Here is a 22,958-nt window from a genome sequence, read left to right on the forward strand (position 1 = left end):
GAGGCGGCCGCCCAGCCAATCCCCGGCGCGGGCGCGGAAGGAGAGAGGGGAGGGAGGGGCGAGCGGGCAGCGCCGGGAGAGCCTCGCGGAGCGGAGCCTCAGTCGGGCGGCGCTGCCCGCCCCTGCCAGGGGGGTTGCGGGGGCGCGCGCGTGCCCACGGGGGGGGGGTGTCTCCCGCGCCAAAACGGCCATGAGGAAAAGCTGGACAGTCGCTGCCCTGGTCGAGGGAGTTGGGGGTGGGGTACGAAGATGCCCCCTGAGAATCACCTCAGCCACTCGGGTGCCGCGGTCCGTTGCCTTTTTAAGCGCAAAAGTAGCGCAGACCCCGAAAGTCCCCTGAGCAAAGCTCCGGCTCTGGGTCGAGCTTGCCCCGCCGGAGCTCAGCATGCATGCGGACGAAAGGTGTGTTTGTGTGTAACCGTGAACACGGGGGAAAGCGCCTTGGAGTTGAAGCGCGTGCAGAGTGTTTGTCACTCTCGGCGCGGAGTAAGCGCAGCCCGGGAGGTACTTTGTTTCCACGTCAAAGGGTGGTGCGCGCGCTTTCCAAGTAAGCTCAAAAGCGGCGGAAACGATCCTGGACTATTTTGGCGTTTTAATACCGCACCTCAGGGCTTACACAAAAAGTAAAGTAAGCAATGGGAGTCCTTGCAAGCGCGCACGGAGAATAAAGTCGGGCTGGTATACTAGCAGCTCTTATTTAGCCCCGAGAGCATCACTTTTTATTGTTATTTATTGATGAGTAAAGCAGTTTCACAGAGCCCAGATTTTGAACTTTTTTCGCTTGCTTTTGTAATAGGCAGCAATTCAGTAGATGCGCTTGCTGAACTTGTACATGCCATTCACTATCAAAGACACTGTGGCCCTGACAGAATTGGAGATACTCTGTTCTTCTGTGCAAAGTTCATTTTTTTAAATGGGAAGGAAGGACTGTAGAGATGGAGCTGGTACTTTGTCCCAGGTTCAGTCTCTGGAATTACAGTTTTAAAAATAATCTGATAATGGGGGAAACGTATGCTTGAGACCATGCAGACTCACTACCTTTCATACAAGACAATACAAGATCCTTTGGATCTTGCCCTATACATTTTAAGACTCCTAGGCAAAATAGATTATAATAAATTGTTCCAAATTTCTAGCATTAAGCTTATAGTATACTATGGCAGCATACAATCAAAAATTGTTTAGTTGCTTGGAATAACACAGAATTCACTTGTTTAGTAAAAAAAGGGGGTAATGGTAAGAGGAGGGGAGCAAGAACAAATTTTCCAGATACTTACTGAGAGCCGATACAGATAAATTTCTAAGTGAGAACTGTAAGCAAACTGAATTACTCCGCCCCCTGCAACTCCTGAAGATAAGGCTGAAGGTTAACATTTCTACAGCTAATTATAATCTCATTACACTTCCCCTTTGTCCATATAGATTAATAGTCACTAAAATAGAACCATACAGAAATTAATCATAGTGAATATGATACAGTGAGAAATGGAACTATGACACTACACTCTTAATCTCAGGGTTGTGGGTTTGAGCCCCATGTTGCATTGCAGGGGGTTGGACTAGATGACCCTAGGGGTCCCTTCCAACTCTACAATTCAGTGATATTACCAGCTTAACATGCAGCTAGGTTGTTATTTTTCTCAATTTGGATCAAAGCTGGTTTGGGTGGAAATACATAAAAATGTGCTATTTCATAAGAAATTATAAGAATAATATTGGACAGATGTGGATACCAGGAAAGGTCCTGTGGACAGTTAGAAAAGAATGCAGTGATTGCTAAGATTCAGTATGAATTTTTCAAAAACAAGTCATGCCCGACAAATTTCTCTCTCTCTCTCTTTCTCTTTTGATAGAGCTACAAGCCTGGTGGATCAGCGGAATAGTGCAGACCTGGTGTATCTTGATTTCAGTAAGGCTTTTGACAAAGTCCCACATGTGAGGAAACTGGTAACATGTGGGCTGGATGAGGTAACTGAAAGTTGGATTTGTAGCTGGTTGACTGACCGAACCCAAAGAGTGCTTGTTAATGATTTCTCGTCGTCCTGGAAAAAAGTGACAAGTGAGGTGTCCTGGGACCATTGTTCAACATCTTTACAAATGACTTGGATTTAGGTATTGAAGGGATGCTCATCAAATTTGCAGATGACACCAGACTGGGAGGGGTAGCCAACGCGACAGAAGACAGAATCGAGATTCAAAGTGACCTATCAAATTGGAGAACTGGGCCCAAAGTGAAACTAGCAGAATGAAATTCATTAAGGATAAATGTAAGGTTCTACACTTAGGCAAGAAGAACCAGCTGCACCAATATAATACGGGGGACGCCTGGTTTGCCAGTAGTACATGTGAAAAGAATCTAGGGATCTACTGACTATAAACTTAACATGAGTCAACAGTGTGATGCAGCAGCAAATAAGTTAATGCTGTTTCAGCCTGCAGCAACAAGTATACTATCCCGATCAATGGAAGTAATAGTACCACTCTATTTTGCCTTGGTTAGACCACACCTGGGGATTGGATAGGAAGTACTGGAGCCTGATGGAACAAAGCTTAGATTGAACTACCAAGTTTTCTCCAGTTCCATTGTAGGGACACAACACTCATTGCTAAAGAAAAGCCAATCTAAACATGGTCTTGGGGCATGCGTAGAGTTCCAGTTGAACTGAGCTTCTGAGCATCATCTTTCCAAGCCCTACCTGGAGATGGCAGGGCTTTTAACCTGGGGCTTTCTGCATGTAAAACATGCTAGTATTGGAGCAGAGGCTATTATTAAATAAACCACTTGCTCTACAAACCATTGGCCCACGGCTAGAATGAAATCTTTTAATTGTGTGATGATTAATTGTACGGATATGCCAAATAATGTAGAATGTCACCCGCATATACTGCATCCTTTATTCTCAAATGAGAAGTGTCCTTCATGCTTTGCAGTTGGCTAAATGCCAGCTGCAGCAGAGAGGCTCCCTGAAAAACAGTGTTATAATATATATAAAGGGCACCCTTGTCTTTGCTAGCAGACAAACCCTTAGTTAATTAATGGCTCTGCTTGTATGGATGCATGGTTTCTGAGCTTCCTTTGGTTCTAACAAAGTCTTTGTTTACGAAATGTGCTTATTAAAACGAGTTAATATGTTATTCTACTGGCTGCAGCAACATAACGTTAATTTTATCTTTGTAGAACTATTTCTGCATAACTGCCCCCCAACAAAAAAACCGCCAGGATCAGGGCCATGCTACAAGGCAATAGGTTTTTAACCCAGGTGTGGGATATGTGACCCTACAAATGCTACTCAACTCCAACTTCCATCAGCCTCATCAAGCATGGCCAAAGGTCAGGAATTATTCGAATTGTGGTCCAATAACACCCAGCCATGGTGCCCCAACTCCTGCATAACCATTTATCCCCACACCATAACTGTTGTTTATTCATTCAGTCATTCCAAGATGGATGTTTACAATCATGCTATTTCAAATGCTGTTTGCAACCACTAAGACTCAGGCAGAAGTGTATATTGCCGCATGCCACCCCAATCTCTGAGCGGTGTGAGATGCCAGGGGGTCCCAGGTTGCTTTCCCAGAGTTTGGTTTCCTTGGAGTGAAGGAGACAGTGGAGGCTGTGTTGTCTTGATGATATATGGTTTATTTGCACATCTGTACAACGGGAACCTAAGATGGAGTGGCTCACAACATTAACACCTTCTGGACCTCTCGTGGAGGAGGCACACGAAGAAGGATCTCAATGAGCTCAAGGTCCAGATAGGTTCGTATGGAAAGAAGTGGACCTTTGAGGCTCTGAACCGTTTAAGCATTTAAAAGTCAAAATCAGCACTTTGAATTTGGCCCGGAAACTACCTGGAAGCCAGTGCAGTTGGGTCAGGATCGGTGTAATATGTTCAAACCGTCTTGTCGTGGTTATTATAGTTCTGGGAGGGGAATAGGGTCTCCTGACAACTCTCAGCACCAACAAACCACAACTCCCACAATTCGTTGGAGGAAGCCCATGCTGTTTAAAGTGGCATGATACTGCTTTAAAAGATGAGTTGGATGCATTTGTGTATTTCACATACTGTCTTCACTTTGTTCCTCAGGAACACAGTGTGTGTTTGTGTTCTTTTGAGAGAGTCCTTTTAAGGATCTTTTTAATAGTATTGGACAAAGTGTTCACTGTTGAATGTACATCATTAATCTAATCTTTCTGACAGATCAGGTCCTAACACTTTAGAGAAAACCAGCCTGCCACACCATATATTAAAAGCACTCCTGTGTCATTTAACAGTCATAGCTTTCACCAAAGAATCATGGGAACTATGGTTTGGTAAGGGTGCTGAAAGTTATTAGGAGACCGCCCCCCTCACAGAGCTACAGTTCCCAGCACAGTTAATAAACTACAGTCCCCATAATTCTTTAGGAGAATCAGGACTGTTAAAGTGCTTTAAATTTATTATATGGATATGATTGAGTCACTAATATCCTTTTAGTTGCACATAGGCAGGATTGTTTTCTTCCAACTTAAGCACTAGATAAAATATTACAGCTCAGTGGTACTTTAATAGCTAGAAGATCATTAAAGATGATCCTTTTAGATTCCAATCCTATAACACTTACCTGGGAGTAAGTCCCACTAGACTCAATGGGAATGACGTTGTTATAAATTCTACTCATATCGATCCATGACAGAACTCCAGCGTATAGTTAGCAGAGTAAAAACTTGAAACATGTTGCAAGACTCCGCCCAAAATAGACCAGAGGCAACTATATTTCATATACCAGAATTTACTATTGCTGCTGAAGGTAAATGAGCATAATGGTCACAAATCCAATACATTCAGGATTGGCACTGTCCATAAGAAATCAAATTGCAGCAGAATTAACCTAAACTTACAAGAACTTAACAATAAGACTAAAACCTTAACACTAAGTGTACTATGTACAGAACACCACACTATTATTATAGTCAGCATGACCTTGAGTGAAAGAGATAACAGATGCAGTCCAAACCAGCTGTTCGGCTTCTCCGAAGGAATAACCCAAACATCAGGAACCTTCTGCCTGTTTTTTAGGCAAAATAGAGAATTCCTTGTCAGTTAGTGTGGCGTTTGTCCATTCTTTGGGGATACGTTTGTATTGGGGGAGAGAAGGGGTTACTAGGTTGACCAATAAGAAAGCCTGAAGGCGGAGCCTACCTGATTTTGAGGCTCAGCCTAGAGGTTTTGACAGTTCAGTTGGTTCTTTTGGGGGGGGGAGATAGAGGAGTCAGGGTGAGTTAGAGACAGAGACAAGACTGAGAGGGAATAGAGTGACAGCGTTTCGAATATATTTTAAAACTTGTTTGTGTTTGAAATAAACTTTAATCTTCATTGTTAACTCTACCTGACTGAGACTCAATACATCACCAGGGAACCCTGAGTTTTTTCCACAAAATTGGTGGCAGCGGAAGAATAAAGTAGTGGTGTACAGGTCAATAGTCCGTGAAACGACTGGGGGCTCTGTACGAACTCCACAGTTAGAAACCTCCGTCTTGCACTAGTTGTATCACACAGAGAAGCTTCCAGAACCCTCTTGAATCAATTAGAATAGGAAAGAGCTCTCTACACATCAGATCAATACTTTCTTCATCAAAAAAATGCAAACTGACAGACACTTCTAAAATCAGAAATAACTTTTCTTCACAGTCATACAGCATTTGAATTCTTCATTCACATAAAATAATAAATTATATCCCTTATACATGTATGCAATAATCAACAACAAAGAGAGATGGGCAAAAGGTACACATTAATAAGATGTTTCTCCACTAAACTGACATTCCGCGCAGGACAGAATTGGAAACATCCAAAGAACAATAATACCTAGTACTGTATGTGTGTCAAGACTCAATTGCTGAGGTCTTCTCATGGGACGATGTTAGCACTTGCCCCTGAGCCTCAGCTGACCTTTACCAGGGTCTGAGCCCTTAATGTTGCTGGCCTTGCCCTGCGGAACTCCTTGCAAACAGTAGTTCAGCAGGAGTCATCCCTGCTTCTTTTCAGATGCCTTCTAAAAAACTAATTCAGACACGCCTTTCATATCTGGAATTCTCTGCCAAATGGCTCCTATTGGTGTGTTTGATTTTTTAAAAATTGTTTTCATTGTAATAGTGTGTTTTGAGTCTGTATACCACCTCATCATATTCTAGATGAAAGTGCAGTTTATAAATAAATAAATAAATAAATAAATAAATAAATATGTAAAGGGATGCACAATCTGCATAGTATTATTTAGCTTTATTATAACAGGCTTATGATACAGAACCATCATAACACAGTGACCTGAATGGTGCCTGCTATGGGAGCTTATCACTAAAATCTCTCTGCTGACTAAGCTACAGCATAGTCTTTTCATTATGTAAACCACTCTGGAACAAATTTTAATGAAGGGTGAAATATAAATATTTCAAACAAACAAAGAAATCTATGTAATAGTTTACAGGCTGATTGCAGAGCAACATACCAAGCCATTTCTCAAAATTGGTATGGTTGCAATGAAAATCCGTATTATTCATTTGCTGCATGCCCATATGATTTATTCCATGTGTTTTCAACCCAAAATTGAATTTAGGTTCATACTCCTCATAGATGAACAATTAATCTGGCCATGCATACTAGAGCAACCAGAAGATTATCCATGTTGATGCACAGATAATCTTCTGATTGCTGTAAAGCATGCATAGCAAGATTAATTTTTAGCCTATGAGGAGCAGCACAAGGCGAACTAACAGAAAGGTCAGAGCTAACGTCTGTTGTCTTACGAATGGAGTGGGCAGCCTGTGGCCCAGTAAGTTCATGTGGACCTTGGTGGTGGAATTTTATGTGGCCCTCATTCAGATCTTTGGCAAGAGCAATCTGTCCCTCTCCATATAGCTTGCAGGAGGTAGAAAAAAGAAAAAGATATGAGATAGAAGGGAGTGCCATAAAGTGTGTGACTGTACACACTTTTTGGCTCTGACCCTGCCTACCACAGACTTCAGCCCTGCCTACCATCTGCACACAGCTCCCAATGTATCCTCCCCCCCCCCCGGCAAGGAAATGCACATACTCTGTGTCACAGAAAAAAATTAGACATCTCGTGGGAGAGCATGGCAGCCATTTTGTGTGCCATGAGATCTCACATGATTTCACACCAAGATCCTGTCCAGAAAAACAACAACACTTCCACCCCCAAAAAGCACATTTTTTCTGGGTGGCACCCCAAAGAGGGCATTTTCGGTTGCTCTTTCACGGCGGTGAAAAAGGGCATCTTTTGGGCTCCGTGATCTCATGCAGGTCGTGTGACTCGTGAGGGAGCACAGGCAGCAAGACACGCTTCCTGGTTTGGGGGTTCAAGATGTTGGAGGGTATGAATGCAGTCCTAGAGAAACAGAAAGTTACTAGCCCCAGTGTTAGAACATAGAAAGATAACAGTCTGGTGTAACTAAAGGTAAAGGTAAAGGTACCCCTGCCCGTACGGGCCAGTCGTGTCCGACTCGGGGGTTGTGTGCTCATCTCGCTCTAGAGGCCGTGAGCCAGCGCTGTCCGAAGACACTTCCGGGTCACGTGGCTAGCGTGACGAAGCTGCAGCTGGTGAGCCAGCACCAGCGCAGCACACGGAAACACCATTTACCTTCCCGCTATAAAGCGCTCCCTATTTATCTACTTTCACTTAAGAGTGCTTTCAAACTGCTAGGTGGGCAGGAGCTGGGACCGAACGACGGGAGCTCACCCCGCTGAGGGATTTCGAACCGCCGACCATATGATCGGCAAGTCCTAGGCACTGAGGTTTTACCCACATATTATTACTATTTTGCAGTCAAACAGTCTCACTTCATTCTATCAGTACACAATAAACCATTCTGTTCATTCTGATAGCTAATAATTTAATTTAATTTAATGGGCTTTTGTTTTATTTTTAAAGCAGGAAACATTATTATAAGTTTTTCAAATACAATTTTTCATTAAAAAAAAATTAGTAGTTAGTGGCAAAAAAATAAATGTGATAATGATAATAAGGTCCTGTGAAGTTGTTAGGAGATCCCTGTTCCCCTCACAGAGTTACAGTTATTTGGAAGAAGAATTGATTGTTAAAACACTCTGTAGACCAAACTTGGCAAGCTATAGTTCCCAGGATTATTCGGGGGAAGCCATGTTTGCTGAAGTGGTATCACAGGGCTTCATGCTACTTACATGTAGCACATGCCTTTCCTGTACCACTAGATGGCTCTTTCCAACCATAACTTTAAATTGTATAGCGAAATACATTTATAGTCATCATTATACACATATAATTCATGGTGCTCAGCCCATAGTACCGCACCTCACACAATCAACACGGCTTCATGGATCGTTCCAAATGCTGACAATTATCCACCTAGAACATCTTATTCATTCTGTAGGATTTGTACAACAGCCAATAGCACCATGGAGTTTTAACCTTCAGAGCCTGGGGGTTGGAGGAAGCTAGTTATGACTTATGTAAGGCCTACAAAGCTTGTGAGCCATAAAGCAGAATGCAGTTCTTTGGCCATATATAAGCTGGGTCCACTCAGTGTTCTGTGTTTGTGGTCTGCCTGGGATTGTAAGAATTGGGAAATTGCAGTCAAACACAAGTGTAAGGGCGTGAAGGGTTAAGACCAGAGAGGTTTGTTTCTAGACTCAGGTGATCATGCCCCCTTACCTCTGTGAGGGAGGATATGATGCTGTTTCTCTTCCTTTGTCTCACTCTCTTCTCAGCATGTAACCCACCAGAACAGACTAAAAGTTCAGACAGCATGTTTGAAACTATATTGTGAATTTTGCACCCAAGAGTAATCTACCTGGCTTCTCCTTGCTGCTGTGTGGGGCAACCCATGAACCACACCTTTGAATTTAGTGAGTAAATATTTTAAACTTAACAGTGTGTGGTCTGTTCATTGCTAGAGAGGGAGAGGGTGGGGCAAGTGGTTTAAGACAGAGTAAACAGGCTATGCAAAAAGGTTGAACAACCTATATTCCAGGCTATGCTGCAGGTTAACTCTGAAAGTGTTTTCAACTCTGCTGGGGGTTCTCTCCAGCTGGAGAGTGTTCTAAACCCCATGTTTTAAATCTAGGTGCTCAGCTGATTCTGTGGGTCAGACATATTTTCCAATTCCACAAAAGCAGGATTGTCAAGCACTCCTGAGGCTTGACCTTTGTTTGAATCACAAGATAGTCGTGCTTCCTTTTGTGATGGCCCCTGAAGAACATGATTTGGCTTGCTACCTCTGTTTGTGGCCTTCTGTAGCCTCCCTGCTTTTATCTTGGTTTGGTCGTTGTGGTTTAGTTGTGTTTTGAGTCTTTGTGAGCCCATGGACCAAAGCACGCCAGGTTTGGTCATACATTCCATCTATTGGTAAAAGAAGGCATTGTACTTCATATTAGTATTATGCCACATTCTAACTATGTATTTAAAGCACCTCCGGAAGGATCAAGGCTTCAAGGCAAGAACTCCAGCAAGTGAATGACAAAGAGAGAGTTAGCTGGGAATCCAACTCAAAGAGCCGCTAGGAACCACACAGAAGAGAAATGAAAACCCTATTACTGTGATCAAAGAACAGGGAAGTAGAAGTCAAAGGGGACCCAGCCCCTCTTCCTTGGACAGTCTGTGTTTCAGGGGATGAGACTTGTAGCTTTCACAATAAGCTTTATTACCTCCCCGTTCCCCACAATTTGTGCACTAGGTTCGACAAGCTAGCTGGTGAACTTCATTTGGTTCAATGATTCACAAGCCTAGATTAAGGGTTGCCCACAATGCGGGAGTCATATTTGGGCATCCTGATTGTTGCTTTAGTTTTGCGATTGCTACGGGAATTATTTAGCATGATTCTTGAGAGACTTTTGTGTGTTTTGCATGAGCCGGTAGGAGCTCTCATGGCAGGCATTTTAGCTTGACCGTAAATTCAGACTGCGTGATATTTAAGACTAAGTATGGTAAAAGAGAAAAATGGAACAATAATAGAGGATTAGCACAGATTACGTGGCAACGACAGAATTCCCTGCTATGAAAATCAGTCCATTATTTGGCACCCACAAAATGCACTGCAAATGCCCAGTACCCCAACAGGAGTGTCCGATATGTCGATTCTGCTGCTGTTCTGAAAAACAGTGTCTTCTCAGTTTTTTAATTAAAGAGTCTGATCTGTGCCAACCAGAGATAGAAGGATTGCCAGCAACGTCCAGTCTGTTCGGTGGGTGGGGTGGGGAATGGTGGCATGAAGGGAATTGCCATGCTATTTCAAGTCTTGGAAAACAGAATTTACAAGCAGGTCCTGGAGAACGTGCATGAATGTGCTTTGATGGTTTGGATTGATAGTGCACACTCTTTGGTTATTGTTTCCTAGATTATAAGCTAAGTTTTGAATTGATAAAAAAACTATAGGCAACAATGCTGTGTGTGCCTCACTGATTTCAAAGAGAGCTACTTGCATGGTAAATTGGGGCAGGGAGCGGAATTTATGCCGAGCATCCCGATTCAACTCTTCTGCTGCAATGCATCTACATGTAGAGATCTGCAAGCGGTGCATGGCTGGCAGGCACTCTGAATAGGTTTTCCTCCACCATAGTGCAACATTTTGTCATGACTGATAGCCACTTGTTGGCTTACTTTCCGCTCACTTTTGTGAAAAGCTTTCTCCAGTATTTTTTAGACAATGTGCTTTTCAATCATTATGATATTTTGCTGCATTTTTATGATGTAAGCCAGGCATAGGCAAACTCGGCCCTCCAGATGTTTTGGGACTACAACTCCCATCATCCCTGACCACTGGTCCTGTTAGCTAGGGATGATGGGAGTTGTAGTCCCAAAACACCTGGAGGGCTGAGTTTGCCTATGCCTGATGTAAGCTACTTTGAGCTGCATTATACGGTGAGACCATTGGTTCACCAGGCTGTGTACTGTCAACAGTGACGGGTAGTGGTTTCAGAAAGCATCTTTCCTAGTCCTTACCTGGAGATGCCAGGGATGCTGCATGCAGGTGATGCCAGCTTCAATTCCCAGTATATCTCGGTAAGGCAGCGAGTGATCTAGAGAGCTGCTGCTGGTCAGTGTTGACAGTGCTAGGCAGACCAGTGGTCTGACTCAGTAGAAAGCAGCTTCACAGGCTGCTTTTTTTGAGTTTATGCATGTATATGTTAAAGAAGCAGCACACTTATTGTTAAAATAATACTTTTGTTTGCCTCATTTGCAAACCCTCAGACTCTGAATATATTTTAACAGGCTAATTCTGAAAATGTAACATTTTCTTCTGCTCACTTTTAATTAGGAAAATGGTGTATAAGGCAGATGGCGGAAATCTTGCCAGTGAACAAACCCAGAATCCTTTCCACCACATGCCACCATTCACTGCTTTAACACATTTCTCTGCCAGAAAAAACATTCCGAGTTCCACCCCCCATAGAATTTAGCATTTGCTATTTATGTCATATGCATGTCTAAATCTATTATTGCCTGCAAGGAGAAATTCTGTAAAAGTATGTTTGGAATTACATGTTTGATGATCTGCCAATAACATTGCATTTTTCTGTTATTATTTTAAGCTTACAGGTCTGTTTTTGCTTTGTACGAAAACAATGGCTTGGATCGCAAGATGAATTAACTTAGGCCACAACCCTAGCACCACTTACCTGGAAGTAAGCCCCAAGTAAATTTGATAGGACTTGCTGCTGAGTAAATATGGTTTAAATTGCACCGTAGGGCTGCAATTGAGCTGGGAGCCAGACTCGTAGAACTCAATGGGACTTGCTTCTGAGGAGACATGTATGGGATTGTGTGGATAAGGAGCTTTGTGGCAGGAAAACTTTCTGTTACTTCCTCTCCCCTGCAGCCACCCAGCCCCTAACTCTACCACCCACAAAAGGCTCTCCAGAGGTTTAAGGAGCCTTCCTGAACATCTGGGGATGGACCTAAGATGACTCACAGGTAAGTAGTGCATTGACAGCCGTGTCCCTTCTAAGGTTATACAATAACCTTATAATTATACAATAGTAATAATTTGGGATGAAGGGACGCGGGTGGCGCTGTGGGCTAAAGCCTCAGCGCCTAGGGCTTGCCGATCGAAAGGTCGGCGGTTCGAATCCCCGCGGCGGGGTGCGCTCCCGCTGCTCGGTCCCAGCGCCTGCCCACCTAGCAGTTCGAAAGCACCCCCGGGGGCAAGTAGATAAATAGGTACCGCTTACCAGCGGGAAGGTAAACGGCGTTCCGTGTGCGGCTCTGGCTCGCCAGAGCAGCGTTGTCACGCTGGCCACGTGACCCGGAAGTGTCTCCGGACAGCGCTGGCCCCCGGCCAATAGATGTGAGATGGGCGCACAAACCCCAGAGTCTGTCAAGACTGACCCGTTCGGGCAGGGGTACCTTTACCTTTACCTTTACTAATTTGGGATGCTTTGCAACAATCTTCATGTGTTGCCTATCGGTGAGTTCTGCTGTTTTCTGCGCGTGTAATTGGGAAAAGATTAGTAGTGTTCCAGTATCGTCTTTCAGAACTCCTTCCACTTTGGCAAGTGCTGTGAAGCTGCAATTACTACTGTTAAATTCAATTTAGTTATAGACGTCAACATCAGATTGGGTTTTTGCAAAATCCGGCAAAACACCCTTCCCTGCTCCCACAAAAACTACAATAGTCTTATTGAAAGTCCTGCTGATTTTGAAAGTCCTTATTGAAAGTCCTTCACATTTTTGTCAGTTGCTTCACCTGAAGAGGAACCTCCATATTTGCTTCATATTTATATTTCAGGCAATAAAAGACTCCTGCACTGCAGGGGGTTGGACTAGATGACCCCGCAGGACCCCTTCCACTCTGCAGTTCTGTGATTCCATATGGTGACCACGAGGAAGTAAGTATATTGATCCCCTGTCTTACTCAAAATTCATAAATCTGATCAGAACTCTTTTGACTTCCTATGAAATTCCTTTAAAGCCATTTGCCTGAGGAGAAACTACCCAATTCAGCTTTGAACTTCACTTTAGGTGATGTGGGTTTTTTTGGCAATTCTCACGCTAGGTTTGCAAACACCCGCTTACGTGAGCTTCTGTGCAAAGAATAATCGCCAGGGTCTACAAGGGACAGACGTAGGGATATTTAGGGAAGCAAAATTGTTGTGAGCTAATCGGCATGTATGGCAGAGCTTTCCAAACCGTGTGTCGCAACACGTTAGTGTGTCAGCTGCAGTGTGTAGGTGTGTTGCATTAACACTCCCTGAGCTCCTCCCGGGGCTGGAAAAGGTTAGTTTAACCTCTGGTTTGCTAGTAAAACTGAATTACAGTGTCGCAAAAGTAGCGGGTCCATGGATTGGCTTTCAAAAAAAGGGCATTTGCAGTACCTCGCTAATTAAGAACCACTATAATAAGCTAAAAGAACACACACAAGATACAGCCTGTGATTTTGATTCGGTTTTTTTTTTTTTAATAATAATAATAAATTGTGCCAGCGGAAGCTTTCGAAAGGCAAATGATAAATAAATAACAGTTAAACTGAGTTCCTGAGGAAGAACCTACCACATGAAAGAATGTCAGATAGTTGTAAATATATATAAAAAACATGGCATTATTATATAAAAAGTAGTAATACTGAAATCTTTCATAAACTGCCACAACACAAGCACTGCATACCTCAGAACACTCCTTTCATACAAATGTAAACAAATACACAATCATTTTGTTTAGTTTAGCCTGATGGATTTACAGGTGCTGTTGCTTTAGATACCTAGACAATGGGTAGGATATGATAGGCTAAAATGTTAAGGAAGAATATTTGGAATAACATGGGAGTGGGGGAAATGCAGCTTCAGATTCAAAAGCTTAACATAAAAAGCAAGAACACAGTGGAATATTGCCCTCAAATGTTATTGCAATGAATTATTTTAAAATAGGACTGTTAAACTAATCTGATTTAGGTATATATATAATATAAATGAAGATATTTATGGCTTACTTATTTTTAGTATTCCATTATCATTTTGAATAATCCTTATGTTAACATAACTAATAAAATGCATCATTTTAAACAATTTTAAGAAAATATTTTAACGTACGCTTGCATTTTGATAGAGATGCAGGGTTAGTATAGTCCATCATAGATATATAACAATATAACAGACCAGGTATAATCAGGGCCAGCATTTGGGAACGTCACTTAAGACAACTAAGGCTGCTGCCCCAAATATATTCATTTCCGTGTATACATGGTTAGGCCTATTTAAATAGGAAAGAAGAGTTCACAATTCCTGGCAGCTCTGGAAGTGCCAGCCATTGTTGCCTCAATGTGATGTTGATAAAGGGCTGCACGCTTTCCTCATGTAAGCCATTTCTGGTCCTCCAAGTGATCACAGAGAAGCAGCTAGAGAGGCCAATGTGTATCTATGGTTTCGGGGATTGCTATATATACTGTAGATCTGTTTTCCACCATAAGATATAGCCGCAACAAAGAAAAGATGCACCTGGGGAGGGTCTACATCTCAATGGCAAAATATATGTTTTGCATGTATATAGTTCCACGTTAAATCCCCAGCGCCTCCCAGTGAAATGGTCTCAGGTTAACTGGGCTTGGAAGAATTCTGCCTGAGAGACTGTCTGCCAGAGGAGACGACACTGGCTAGGGTGTTGAGGAAACAACTTGGTATAAAGGCAGCTCCATAGATTCAACATATCCCAGAAAGAAAGGCATTGTCACTGAATTACCTTTAACATTACTGCTCTGAAGAGTCCTATCAGTTTTAAGGATAAGGAAGTAAGGCCCACCAATCAAATTTAAGGCACAAAGAATTCTCCTCTATATATTTCCCCCCATATAGACACTTAATGATAAGATAAATGAATACTATATGGCAAGTTTCAAACAACTGAACACTGCATACCATGTGGTAGGTGAGTGGGCCATCAAACAGTTAGATTTTGGCCACAAATTTATTTCCAAAGCAACTGTTTTGCTAGTTACCCATCTTTGGGAGGAATTTTAAGAAACAAGATAATCAACTGCTACTAACCTCTCTCTCTCTCTTCCCCTGTACACACCACCAACCCCTAACCTGAATTAGAGCTTTGTAATTTGTTTTTACAGAACACACAGTCATAATAAAGAGTCAAAACCATCCACACAATACATTATCAGCACACAAGTCCCAAGGGTCGCTGAGATCCTCAGTACAAGTACACGCACAGGACCTGCCTGTGAATGGCAAGAAATAGGTCATTTCAAAACAGAAGAAACAACATAATCACAGCTCCATGCAACATTCTACACAAATCCAGTCACTGAAACCACTCTTCGATTGCCACTTGCTCACACTTTGATTACACTAAATTAAAATTAAAAAATCAAAAAAAAGGGAAATAAAGCAGCTTCAAAAATGATGTCAGGATACTGAAAGTTCATATAGATTATTATGGTGTGAATAAAAATGGCACTGGTAAATGTAGGACAGCAGACTTTTTCTTCTCTTATTAAAACATTATTGCACAGAGACCGTTAATCACACGTTCTTCAGTCTTACTTATTTTCCTAAAAATGTGACATAAGTGCGATGGACATTTTTTTAACAAAAAGAATGTAGAAAAGAAGAACAGCAGCATGATTTGTCTGAATTAATCCCTATAATTTAGTAGGATAAACAGAACCCTGCTATAAACAAAAATAAGTGCTCTCTGCTCACTTGAAAATAAAATAAAACAGCACAACACTGTGGAAGCTTGTAAATGCTCAGAGTGGGCAACGCTGACCCAGAAGGAAAACTTGGCTTAAGAACACGCCTGTCCGTGGAAATCGATGCTGAAAATCTGGATTTCAAGTGCACTCATTAACATAGCTATTTACAGTCCTAAACAGCCTAAACTCAAAACCAGCTTGCATTTAGGACCCGGTCTGCAAGTCCTTCTAACTGCAGGCTCAGACGGAAGTTATGGATAAATGGGTTAATTTTGTAGAACTCTGTACAATAATTTACACATATACGGGATGACAGGCTCCTGCCTGATCCAGCCCATCTTTGCTTTCTGTATCAGAATTCTCTGACTGGCTCACTTCTATTCCAGAAGGCTTTGGGTATCTGAACGGGTATCCATTGTCGTCAAAGAACCTTCGGAAAGTGAACTCATAGAAGGCATGTTCTGTGTGTTTGCCGCTGGAGGAAGTCTGCGGGTCCCATGCCCTGGTGCTGTCCTCACTAGCGTCATCCCAAGGGCCTTCTTCCTCAACGGGATCAAAATTTGAGGTGTCCATTGGATGGCTGATCTTTGGGACGTAGGGAGCTGCCTGCCTGCGGATATCCGTGGAGAAGTCCATGGAGTCAAAGAAAGGGTGAACCTTGAGGTCGTCTGCTCCATTTCTCCCGAGCCTCTCTTCGGCAGCACAGCACAGTTTTGTGATAAGGTCACTTGCTTCGGGGCTCAGCTTGATCTGGGAGGGGATGTGCAGTGTGTTCTCCCAATTTATCACCTGAAGAGTAGTGAATATAGATGGTTAGCATCCAGTAGCATTCCTCCTGAAAGGCAAGCCTTCTAGACATAAAACAGGACAGAAGTTAGGCTATCCTGGTCCAGACAGAGGCACAACTGGGCCACCAGTTGAAGCTACATGCCACTGAGGCCATCTGAGCCTCAATCCAGAAGTATCCTCAAGCTACAAAAGGTGTTCTGAGGTAAAAAAAAAAATTCCCCAAAGATTCCACCCACCCCCTCTTAAATCACTGATATCTACATATGGATACCACTTGGTTAGATGCTAAAGAGTGGCATCTAACCTTGAAAAACTAATAAAAATTTTATATAAAAAAAAGCAATACGAAGTAGGAAATTATTTAACAAATTCATTTAATTTAGAAGGAAATGTGATCAATGTTATTTACAGAGAAGCCTAAAATGAACTTATATTAGAAATACAATCTAATCATTCTAGTAATGATTTTTAGTACTGGCTCTGTTAGGAATTTTGGATATCTATGGCTTTTTTATAGTATTACTGTTGTCCTATAGATTTGATTTTATGACTGATAAAGGGCGTTTCCATCCATGGCAAATTCCTTCAAACTGTATCATCGGTCAGCTTCAAATTGTCAATATTTTTCAGGCGGCATTCTAGAGCATACTAGAAGTTTAGTTTTGTGCAATTAAAGTGGGTTAAATTGCTCTGTTGCCTGGCACAACAAATCCGCTAAAAAAACACACCCCAGACTTTTTGCAATTAGGAAAATGGTGGTAAAATGTATGGACAAGATAACTGCTATGCAAGTAACCCCGGTTGAATGCTCATTGCCATGTAACCTCTTTGTAGAACGTCCTCCACCAATCTGCCCACCCTGTTCCTGGTTGCCCTGCTAGCCAGGACATGTTTGCCAATTCCAGAGCAAGAGGAGAGTGGAAATCCACAAGTGGTTACCCCTTTGGGAATTTATTATCCATTTGAATAAAGTGAGTGATACATTATTGGGTGGCTACTGGCACTGTGCTGTTGTGTGTTTCAAGACTGCTTAATACCAGACTGAACCGGTATCGAGTAAGTCAGTAAAGCCATACCTGAGTGGGAGATAGGGAGGGAGTAATGTTGTGGGCATCTATCCAACTCAAAAGCCAATGGAGTGAAGGCAAACCACTGCGTTTACGGCACTGAAGCAACCTCCCCAGGGCGCCAGCCTGGGCAGTGTGTATGGAGGTCTTGGGGTGCTCCTCTCTCAGCCTCTCTGGCATGGTCCAAAGGAAAGCAGAGCAATACCAGGAGTTATCAGAAGGAGGCATACAAGGAGCCATCCAACCGTCACTCCAGATTTGTACTGTTTGTATAATAGTGTATTACCCTAGGTGGAGGTGGGTGAATAAATCGGTTGAAGTTGTGCTTAATGCTGCTAGATTATTTTTTTTGGTAAGCCGGAAGTTCTCTTTGTGAAAAACGTTTCATTAGGGATTAGCTGTGTTATCTTGTAGGGTTGGTGTAGGGATGCCTGAGAAGAAGAGGAGGAGGAGGAGGAGGAGGAGGAGGAGTTGTTTAGATTTGATATCCCGCTTTATCACTCCCCTTCAGGAGTCTCAAAGCGGCTAACAGTCTCCTTTCCCTTCCTCCCCCACAACAAACACTCTGTGAGGTGAGTGGGGCTGAGAGACTTCAAAGAAGTGTGACTGGCCCAAGGTCACCCAGCAGCTGCAGGTGGAGGAGCGGAGACGCGAACCCGGTCCCCCAGATTACGAGACTACCGCTCTTAACCACTACACCACACTGGCTCACACCACACCACACATACGAGGCCTGTACAGTGGTGCCTCGCAAGACGAAATTAATTCGTTCCGCAAGTTTTTTCTTCTTGCGAGTTTTTCGTCTTGCGATGCACGGTTTCCCATAGGAATGCATTGAAAATCAATTAATGCGTTCCTAGGGAAACCGCCTTCAGACCAGGTCCGGGGACAGTCTGTCCCCCGACCTCTTCTGAAGGCTGGGGGGGGGACAAGGGCTTTTCTTCCCACCCCCAGCCTTCAGAAGGCTGTTCTGAAGGCTGGGGGTGGGAAGAAAAGCGCTTCTCCCCACCTCCCGCCCCGCAAGCTCCGGGGACAGGAGGGCTTTGCTGCCGCCCGCCAGCATTTTAAAAGCCCCCGCTGTCCCGGGGCGATTTTAAAATGCTGGTGGGTGGCAGCGAAAGCTTCGCTGCCGCCCGCCAGCATTTTAAGATCGCCCGGGACAGCAGAGAAGTCTCCGCTGCCCCGGGGGCTTTTAAAATGCTGGGGGTCGGCAGCGAAGGCTTCGCTGCCGCCCGCCAGCATTTTAAGATCGCCCGGGACAGCAGAGAAGTCTCCGCTGCCCTGGGAAGGCAGGCAGGGGGGAGCAAAGACTTTTGCCCCCCGCCGGCCTTCAGAAGAGGTCCAGGACCTCTTCTGAAGGCGGGCGGGGGGCGAAAGTCTTCCCCCCCCGCCTGCCTTCAAAAGCCGTCTGGGACAGCAGAGAAAGACGCTGCCTTTCTCCACTCTCCCGGGAAGGCAGGCAGGGGGGAGCAAAGACTTTTGCCCCCCGCTGGCCTTCAGAAGAGGTCCAGGACCTCTTCTGAAGGCGGGCGGGGGGCGAAAGTCTCCCCCCCCGCCTGCCTTCAAAAGCCGTCTGGGACAGCAGAGAAAGACGCTGCCTTTCTCCACTCTCCCGGGAAGGCAGGCAGGGGGGAGCAAAGACTTTCGCCCCCCGCCGGCCTTCAGAAGAGGTCCTGGACCTCTTCTGAAGGCGGGCGGGGGGCGAAAGTCTCCCCCCCCGCCTGCCTTCAAAAGCCGTCGGGAACAGCGGAGAAAGGCGCTGCCTTTCTCCGCTCTCCCGGGAAGGCAGGCAGGGGGGAGCAAAGACTTTCGCCCCCCGCCGGCCTTCAGAAGACGTCCAGGACCTCTTCTGAAGGCCGGCGGGGGGCGAAATTCTTTGCTCCCCCCGCCTGCCTTCAAAAGCCGTCCACGATAGCGGGAAGCGCTTCCCTGCTATGCCGGACTGCTTTTAAAATGCTGGCGGTGGGGAGCAAAGCCTTTCGGCCCCCGCCGGCCTTCCTGGACCTCTTCTGAAGGCCGGAGGGGGGGAAAGGCTTTGCTCCCCACCACCAGCATTTAAAAGAGGTCCCCGGAGATTTCCCTATGGGCTTTCGTCTTGCGAAGCAAGCCCATAGGGAAATTCGTCTTGCGAAGCAAGCCCATAGGGAAATTCGTCTTGCGAAGCGCCTCCAAAACAGAAAACCCTTTCGTCTTGCGGGTTTTCCGTCTTGTGAGGCATTCGTCTTGCGGGGTACCACTATGTAAAAGATTGCTAAGGGTATATTTCAGTTATTTTGTTCAGCTGCCAACTATGCTGAGTATGAAGAGTTGTATTTCTGTGATTTTTATTAGTAATATATTTTAAATCAAGTGCAAAGTACATGTTTAAAGCAGCATGAAGTTAACCTGTAACGTTTTGGTTTTGATACTCTGGAATGTTCTACTTGATGTCTTTAAAATAGGTTTAAGATTTTTGTTGACGTATAAACTGGTACAGAAAGGATTTAAATAAATCAAATGCACAATAAAGACTGGGCACATTCTAACCTCCTGGAAAGCTTTGTGCAAGCAAATCAGGACGAATGCTTAATAAACATGCTTATTGTCTAGAGCAGCCCATGGCCTCATTTTGTACAAAAGATAATTAGTAGTAGATGGGCCACTGGCTCGATCCAGCAGGCTCATCTCATGTTGTGGGCAGCTCAGTCAGGAAAGCATGAGACTCTTAATCTCAGGATCACGGGTTTGAGCCCCAGGTGGAGCAAAATATTTCTGCATTGCAGGAGGCAGGAGTAGATGACCTTCGTGGTCCCTTCCAACTCTGTGATTCTCTGTGATTATTTAACTCTGTGATTCTATATAAAGGCCTTTGCTTACGTCAGGCCTCCCCAAACTCGGCCCTCCAGGTGTTTTGGGACTACAGTTCTCATCATCCCTGACCCCTGGTCCTGTTAGCTAGGGATGATGGGAGTTGTAGTCCCGAAACATCTGGAGGGCCAAGTTTGGGGAGGCCTGGCTTAGGTGTTCATTCCGTGTTGTTTTTAAACCTATCCTTGGCTGTTGTATTATTTTTAAATTTAGTTTTAGATGATTTTGAGGATACATCTGTAAACTGCCCTAAATATATATATATATATGTAGAATATTCACAAATAAATAATAACACCCATGCCTTACCCAAATTGGACTGATTTATTATTTGAAGAAAATTGAGAAAAGGGGGGGGGGACCCCCACAGAGCTACACCATTAATTTTTAAGAATATTAATTGGGAGTGAATTTACCTTCAGCTGGGTTTCTGTGGGAGAGGCAGCCAGAAACGGAGGCTGCCCAACCAACATCTCAAAGAGAATCACACCAACACTCCACCAGTCACATAGCTGAGTGTATCCTGAAAGGCAATCAGGAAAACAATGTGTTATCTGCTGTGTTTTCAAAGACGCAAGTCAGATTTTATTTTCAATTTTATCAATAACCTTGCCACTTATAGGTTCGTAACTTCATCTGAGAAGAATGAACTGTGGCCAAAAACCTCAACTATTGAAAAATCTGCTTTATGTGCCTTGTGATGGCTGACCTTGATCCTGCCTCTGAAAGCAAAGTGCATATTCAAAAGTGCTCAGAGTATTTTATTCACTGCACTATGAAGATTATAGCAAGCCTCAGAGAATATGGAATTCTGTACTGAGATGCCTGAACTTTTTGTATAAAACGTATATACAGTCAAACCTTGGTTGTCGAACGTAATCCGTTCTGGAAGCCCGTTCGGCTTCCGAAATGTTCGACAACCAAGGCATGGCTTCCGATTGGTTGCAGGAGCTCCTGCATTCAAATGGAAGCCGAGTTGGACATTTGGCTTCCGAAAAAACGTTAGAAAACCGAAGCATTTACTTCCGGGTTTTTGTCGTCCGGGAGCCAAAATGTTCCAAAACGGAGGCGTTCAAGATCCAAGGTTTGACTGCACTGTAGTATAGAATACTGAGCGCTTGTGATGAAGGCTGAGCTAGAAACATCTGAAACAAATAAACCACCTACCTTTACGAAGGAGAACTTCAGGTGCAATATAATTGGGTGTTCCAACTAATGAATGGGCCAAACACCTCTGATGTTGCTTTTTAGCTCTCTGCTCCAAGGTCTTCAACCTGTCTCCACATCTGCAGTTGGACACATCATCCCAAAGGTCACTTGGCTCCATGCTGTCCTGCCTGATGTGGCTCCCTTTCAACAGATGGGAAAAGAAAATAGGAAATTACATGGAAAGATCAACAAAAGCTCTCCCAAGAAACAAAACAAGCGCAATTCACTATGTTTTTCTCTGAACTGCAAGCTTTGCAATTTAATTTGGGTTGCAATTTTTGTTTGCATTTCATCCCTTCCCCTAACATGTGACATCTTAGAAATGAATAGTGTGTTTAAAAAAGGTTCAGGAGACAAAAGGTAGCTGCTTACTCAAAGATAAAAATGTTTGTGGCTCTGGGGACTCAGAAGTAGCCGCAAACGGTGACTACATTCACCTCTGAGTTGTCAGTATTTTTCTTCAATTAAAGCAGACTATAGCACTCTGTTGCCCTGCTGCAACAAATCCACTTAAAACAACAACAAACTAGACTCTTTGCAATTTAAAAAGTAACAGGGAAACGTCGTGAAAAGTGTGAGATGAACATCTGAAAAACAGGAAGACCACCATCCAAGTAAATCAGGATGAATGCTCATTGCCGTTTTAACTTCTTCACAAACAAACTGGAATGAATGCTCAATAGAGACTGGACAATGTTGTATTCCATGTAGCACCAAGTCACTGGTTCTGTCAGTGCAGGATTTTCTCCTTGTGCAACGAAACCTTTCCTCTCCTCCCTCCATGTGCCCCCAATTCTGTTCTGCTGGCTCAACTTTTCAGTGCAGGTTTTGCAGGGTAGGACAAGTGCGAGGGAAGGAGGCAGCGGGCGGGAAAATCCCACTGTGCTAGCAGTATTATTTGAACTGATGGGAATATTTAGCTGAATGCCTCCTGTATTCTAAGATAAATGCCCAATGAACAGGTTGTCTGGAGGAGCCCTATATGTTATGTGGCTCATATGTCTATTGTGTATTTATTAAAAACACCTGTGTTTGTAAATAGGGTGGCGCCGGCTACTGCTACCATCTCTCTGATTTTACACAGTCACACCTTGGCCCCCTCATCTCCATCCAGAAATCTGCCACCAGAGTCATTCACTTTTTTCTCTTTCTGCTCCTGGTCCAGTACAAATTCCTTGTCTTCCCCTTTAAAGCTCTCCTTAGCCTTGCCTGCCCTCATCTCTGCTCTTATATCCCCCATGCATCCCCTGCCCATGACCGTCACTCCTCCAGCCTCTGCTCTGTCTCCCTTATTGCCCCTTATCTTTGGAGCTGCCTCTTAGAACAAATGGGTGACATCACCTCTCTCACATTCTTCAAACACCTCCTCAGCCCCCACC

The 22,958-nt window shown here is 43.9% G+C and overlaps 1 protein-coding gene and 2 long non-coding RNA genes across 7 annotated transcripts in view; 2 read left to right on the top strand and 1 right to left on the bottom strand.

The window, feature by feature from the left end:
* The first annotated feature begins 175 nt into the window (after positions 1 to 175).
* Positions 176 to 16,180, top strand: LOC309531046. Of its 4 annotated transcripts, XR_014219018.1 has the most exons (7): positions 176 to 402; positions 1,854 to 1,947; positions 3,179 to 3,331; positions 8,745 to 8,882; positions 11,565 to 11,657; positions 12,761 to 12,860; positions 16,054 to 16,180. It is a non-coding gene; the product is annotated as an uncharacterized lncRNA (long non-coding RNA). The 4 variants fall into 4 exon arrangements; XR_014219017.1 differs by lacking the exon at positions 3,179 to 3,331 and having other exon boundaries at positions 1,854 to 1,968; XR_014219019.1 differs by lacking the exon at positions 3,179 to 3,331.
* LATS2 (large tumor suppressor kinase 2) overlaps positions 13,404 to 22,958 on the bottom strand; it is a 52,765-nt gene continuing 43,210 nt past the window's right edge. For both annotated transcript variants that reach the window (XM_082220260.1, XM_082220261.1), the window contains exons 6-8: positions 21,538 to 21,720; positions 20,787 to 20,893; positions 13,404 to 16,456 (exon numbers count right to left, since the gene is read on the bottom strand). In XM_082220260.1, coding sequence (XP_082076386.1) covers positions 15,962 to 16,456; positions 20,787 to 20,893; positions 21,538 to 21,720 — 785 coding nt within the window. In that variant the 3' untranslated portion in view covers positions 13,404 to 15,961. The remainder of the gene's footprint in view (positions 16,457 to 20,786; positions 20,894 to 21,537; positions 21,721 to 22,958) is intronic.
* LOC309531051 lies at positions 18,047 to 22,618 on the top strand. The gene is made up of 2 exons (XR_014219030.1): positions 18,047 to 18,254; positions 21,622 to 22,618. It is a non-coding gene; the product is annotated as an uncharacterized lncRNA (long non-coding RNA).

The sequence above is a fragment of the Podarcis vaucheri genome (assembly GCF_965113315.1).
Source record: "Podarcis vaucheri genome assembly, chromosome: 4".
Taxonomy (NCBI): domain Eukaryota; kingdom Metazoa; phylum Chordata; class Lepidosauria; order Squamata; family Lacertidae; genus Podarcis; species Podarcis vaucheri.